Source organism: Notothenia rossii, assembly GCF_949606895.1.
Source record: "Notothenia rossii genome assembly, contig: scaffold_41, whole genome shotgun sequence".
Classification (NCBI taxonomy): domain Eukaryota; kingdom Metazoa; phylum Chordata; class Actinopteri; order Perciformes; family Nototheniidae; genus Notothenia; species Notothenia rossii.
The window spans coordinates 219650-225232 of NW_027639660.1; the positions used below are offsets into that span (position 1 = coordinate 219650).

The 5583-nt window shown below is 43.8% G+C and overlaps 1 protein-coding gene across 2 annotated transcripts; it reads right to left on the reverse strand.

Moving 5' to 3' along the window:
- Positions 1 to 2065: 2065 nt before the first annotated feature.
- Positions 2066 to 4621, reverse strand: LOC307027547 (uncharacterized protein). 2 transcript variants are annotated; one of them, XM_079695820.1, is made up of 3 exons: positions 4524 to 4621; positions 3789 to 3854; positions 2066 to 3629 (listed from the first exon to the last, which is right to left on the reverse strand). In XM_079695820.1, exon 3 carries the CDS (start codon positions 3613 to 3615, stop codon positions 2728 to 2730), a length of 888 nt encoding a protein of 295 aa, XP_079551946.1. In that variant the 5' UTR covers positions 3616 to 3629; positions 3789 to 3854; positions 4524 to 4621; the 3' UTR covers positions 2066 to 2727. The 2 variants fall into 2 exon arrangements, with proteins under 2 accessions (XP_079551946.1, XP_079551945.1); XM_079695819.1 differs by lacking the exon at positions 4524 to 4621 and having other exon boundaries at positions 3789 to 4507.
- Between the last annotated feature and the right edge of the window lie 962 nt (positions 4622 to 5583).

Genomic DNA, 5583 nt, shown 5'->3' on the forward strand with positions numbered 1-5583 from the left:
TCAGGTCCAGTGGCTCACTGCGTTAACGCTCGCCCCTGGATGCGGTTGGTCGCGTGTTCGAGTCCATGCTGTGGCATACTTTTTTTCATTTTCACCCTTTTTCTATGGATCTCCAAAAAGTGATCTTTTACATTTTCTGAGTCTGGAGGAATTCAAGGGGAGTTTTCAGGGGAGTGCGTTCTCTCTGCCATCTCCTCCCTGTGTGTGTGTTGCTGCATGCAGCAGCTGCGTGTGTGTGTAAACTGCCCCTCCCCCTCGCAAGCAGGCGGGGGAGAGAGAGATGTTTCGTCTCGATTTACACATGCTATGACTCCGGGGGTACCTCCATTCGCTTCGTCTTGATCTGTTGATGTTATTTCATGTCTCGTTTCTCCATTGTGACGGTGGGAAAGCCAGGGAAATGTCCCGGAGATATACTGAGAAATCTTTGTAACAGCATTTTCCTGCGATCACAGCTGTTCACAGCTACGAGGCTGGGACCGCTTCCAATCGCTTCGTCTTGATCTGTAGATGTTATTTAATGTCTCATTTGTTCATTTTGATGGAGAAAAAGTTGTACATTTAGTGAATTCAGAGTGTCTAAGATGCACAAGTAGGCGTGTTTGAGTACTCAGGTCCAGTGGCTCACTGCGTTAACGCTCGCCCCTGGATGCGGTTGGTCGCGTGTTCGAGTCCATGCTGTGGCATACTTTTTTTCATTTTCACCCTTTTTCTATGGATCTCCAAAAAGTGATCTTTTACATTTTCTGAGTCTGGAGGAATTCAAGGGGAGTTTTCAGGGGAGTGCGTTCTCTCTGCCATCTCCTCCCTGTGTGTGTGTTGCTGCATGCAGCAGCTGCGTGTGTGTGTAAACTGCCCCTCCCCCTCGCAAGCAGGCGGGGGAGAGAGAGATGTTTCGTCTCGATTTACACATGCTATGACTCCGGGGGTACCTCCATTCGCTTCGTCTTGATCTGTTGATGTTATTTCATGTCTCGTTTCTCCATTGTGACGGTGGGAAAGCCAGGGAAATGTCCCGGAGATATACTGAGAAATCTTTGTAACAGCATTTTCCTGCGATCACAGCTGTTCACAGCTACGAGGCTGGGACCGCTTCCATTCGCTTCGTCTTGATCTGTAGATGTTATTTCATGTCTCATTTGTTCATTTTGATGGAGAAAAAGTTGTACATTTAGTGAATTCAGAGTTTCTAAGATGCAAAAGTAGGCATGTTTGAGTACTCAGGTCCAGTGGCTCACTGCGTTAATGCTCGCCCCTGGATGCGGTTGGTCGCGTGTTCGAATCCATGCTGTGGCATACTTTTTTTCATTTTCACCCTTTTTCTATGGATCTCCAAAAAGTCAACTTTGACTTTTTCTGAGTCTGGAGGAATTCAAGGGGAGTTTTCAAGGGACTCTACCCGCCTTATGAGGCACTATTTTCGAATACTTTTTTCCATTTTCACCCTTTTTCTATGGATCTCCAAAAAGTGAACTTTTACATTTTCTGAGTCTGGAGGAATTCATGGGGAGTTTTCAGGGGAGTGCATTCTCTCTGCCATCTCCTCCCTCTGTGTGCGTTGCTGCATTCAGCAGCTGCGTGTGTGTGTGTAAACTGCCCCTCCCCTTCGCAAGCAGGCGGGGGAGAGAGAGATGTTTCGTCTCGATTTACACATGATATGACTCCGGGGGTACTTCCATTGGCTTCGTCTTGATCTGTTGATGTTATTTCATGTCTCGTTTGTCCATTGTGACGGTGGGAAAGCCAGGGAAATGTCCCGGAGATATACTGAGAAATCTTTGTAACAGCATTTTCCTGCGATCACAGCTGTTCACAGCTACGAGGCTGGGACCGCTTCCATTCGCTTCGTCTTGATCTGTAGATGTTATTTAATGTCTCATTTGTTCATTTTTATGGAGAAAAAGTTGTACATTTAGTGAATTCAGAGTTTCTAAGATGCAAAAGTAGGCATGTTTGAGTACTCAGGTCCAGTGGCTCACTGCGTGGCAAGTCGTGCTTAGGTGGTATAGAGTGACAGCCAATAAAATCACAGCATTACTGATGGTGCTGAACCACTGTTTTAGCCAGCTGATATTTCTTCTGTTATCAGGTTCGACACCCGGTTGGGGCAAAGTCTGTGAATCCTAATGTCCTGTTATTGTGTTTATATGTATTTATTACCTTCAAAAGAAAAACTCAGAAGGTATTATTTATATTTAAGATATGGACCATGTAGTATAAATAATTTACTTATGAATGAGACATGTAGATATGAATCAAAAAACATATTTATTGTAAACAACAGAAACAAAGCAGATTGTCATACAAAACATATCATATATAAGTAACAAAATAAGGTAGAAGTAAATAAAGTAAATAAAGCAGTAGTAAATAGAGAATGAAATAATGTAAAGGTATTATTTATATTTAAGATATGGACCATGTAGTATACATTTACTTTTGAATGAGACATGTAGATATTAATCAAGAAAACATCTTTACTGTAAACAACAGAAACAAAGCAGATTATGTCGTACAAAACATATAATATATCAGTAACAAAATGAGGTAGAAGTAAATAAAGTAAATAATATTTTGTTAAATAAAGTAAATATAAGTAAATAAAGCAGTAGTAAATAGAGAATGAAAAAATGTAAGTCCAGCTTGATGAGCATGTTTGCATTAAAGTTGGACCTTGATGCACATGTATTCAGCACGTCACCGGAAGTAGCCTGAGCAGCAATGGCATCAGATGTCATCCAAGCATCCGGCGCCCTGCTGGTGTTCGTACTCATGCAGGAGGCAGTCTGTCAGGTAGTGTGAAGACACAGAGATCCCGTTCCAGCCATCAGAGTCCCCATACTCTCCAAAGGGAGCTGGCTTGGTTTCCTGCCGAAGGAACTGGGTAATTGTCTTCTGGTCGTACTTTCCTTCCTCACCATCCATGATGTTCTTACAGCTGAGGAGGTACGCCAGGTCAGCACGTTCATGTTTCAGGTGCATCAACTCTGTGATCTGCTTTGCCATATCAGTGGGTGACTTGCCGCTGCGCCGGAGCTCATCCAGTACCGACTTACAGATGGCTTTCTTGTAAGTCAGTACTGCTGGCAGCAGGTTGGTGAACCTCTTAGGGAGCTTTTCCAGCCAGGATGGGTTGTCGGCATACCACCTCTTCCGGCAGACTTTGCAGCAGAGCCTTGAAGAGAGCAAGTAGTACTGTCCGTTGGTGCCGACAATCACACGAGGCCTACCAACACCAGCAGAGGCAATTTGAGGCTGAGCACAGCCGTCAATACACGGCAGAGTGTAATTGTTCCTCAGCCTTCCCATCAAATTGTCATTTTCTGGCTTCCAGATGAAAAAGGGATGGAGCTGAAAGTACTTGGCGCAGGGAAAATCATAGACGCTGTCAATCAGCTCTGGTTGGGGAGGGCCACGCCACAATGACACCATCTTTAGAGGGTTGCGTACAGGAACGGGGCCTGGCCAGAGCCCCATGGATTGCAGCTCCATCTTCATCCAGATCCTCTGCTGCGGCGAACAGTTCCAATGACTGACATCCTGGTTGTAGGAAGGAGGAGGAGGAGGAGGAGGAGGAGGAGGAGGAGGAGGACAGCTGGGGACCGTTGATGGCATGGGTAATGGCTGACCTAGGCAGACAATAAATAAAAATACATGGCAAATAATTACGATTGTGTGTGATTTTTTGGAAAAATGATTTTTAGCAAGTACACATCCAAATGAGAAACATTCAAACACTTGAAGGTGCCTCAAACATGTGATGTATTATTATTGTTAGTATCACTCACTTTGTGTTGGTGCAGCTGGTGGATGCAGTGTCGGTTGACTGGCCTCTGCAGAAATCTCAGGAGCCACTATAGAAAATATTAAAACATGTCATTATTATCAACAGTAAAATAAAGAAATATAGTGCAAGTAAATATTAAAAAGTAAATACAAAAAGAAAAGTAGTTTAAAAAAAATGAAGTAGTGAAATAAGAGTTTATATGCAAGCTATTGGAACGATACAGCCAATGGCGTCTGGCCAACAGCACAGCTGAATATTGTAGAACCGATTAATGAAAAGTAAACTGCTGTTAACTTGTCCCCACGCTGTGTTTTGTAACAGGGATGGGTTAGTATATCTAACCCCGGTTTATTGGAAAAATAATAAGGGAGTTAATGGTAAACTTACATGGTAGTTAGCGTTAATTTATATATACATTAATGTAAACGCACACAAACACGGAGGATTTCGCTCCAAGTAACTTGCGGTAATTTCGCCTCACCAAGTCAACAAAAACACAATAAACTCACACAGAAATCCTACCACATGAACTTTAAGCAGCTTAAGTTGAATTCACTTTACATTAACATGTAATTCATCCTAAAGTGCCTTGTGTGCATGCAGCCGTTAGACACGATACACGTAGGAAACACGGACCACTTTATAGCTTTCATTGAAACTAAAACACGTCAGACAAAGCCCAGATAACATAACATTACATGTCGCTTCTCTTTTAATTCATGTTACTATAACTTACCTTGTAGTTTGGTCGTAATGTCAGGAGTTGAAAAAGTCGCTGTCCCGTCTCTCAATCACTCACTCACTGAAGGAGAGCGGGGCAAGGAGCAGACAGGTCTCACTGGCAAAATTGCGCCACAGCGCCACTCGCGGCCAAAAATATATTACATCGGCAACGATTCAACGGTGCCATAGAGAATGAATGGGAAATCGTTTATGCAGGATCATGGAAAAATCATGAAACAATCCCCGGGGCCCGCGCGTTGGGGAGGGGCAGTTTACACACACACACACGCAGCTGCTGCATGCAGCAACGCACACAGAGGGAGGAGATGGCAGAGAGAATGCACTCCCCTGAAAACTCCCCTTGAATTCCTCCAGACTCAGAAAATGTAAAAGATCACTTTTTGGAGATCCATAGAAAAAGGGTGAAAATGGAAAAAAGTATTCGAAAATAGTGCCTCATAAGGCGGGTAGAGTCCCTTGAAAACTCCCCTTGAATTCCTCCAGACTCAGAAAAAGTCAAAGTTGACTTTTTGGAGATCCATAGAAAAAGGGTGAAAATGAAAAAAAGTATGCCAGAGCATGGATTCGAACACGCGACCAACCGCATCCAGGGGCGAGCATTAACGCAGTGAGCCACTGGACCTGAGTACTCAAACATGCCTACTTTTGCATCTTAGAAACTCTGAATTCACTAAATGTACAACTTTTTCTCCATAAAAATGAACAAATGAGACATTAAATAACATCTACAGATCAAGACGAAGCGAATGGAAGCGGTCCCAGCCTCGTAGCTGTGAACAGCTGTGATCGCAGGAAAATGCTGTTACAAAGATTTCTCAGTATATCTCCGGGACATTTCCCTGGCTTTCCCACCGTCACAATGGACAAACGAGACATGAAATAACATCAACAGATCAAGACGAAGCCAATGGAAGTACCCCCGGAGTCATATCATGTGTAAATCGAGACGAAACATCTCTCTCTCCCCCGCCTGCTTGCGAAGGGGAGGGGCAGTTTACACACACACACGCAGCTGCTGAATGCAGCAACGCACACAGAGGGAGGAGATGGCA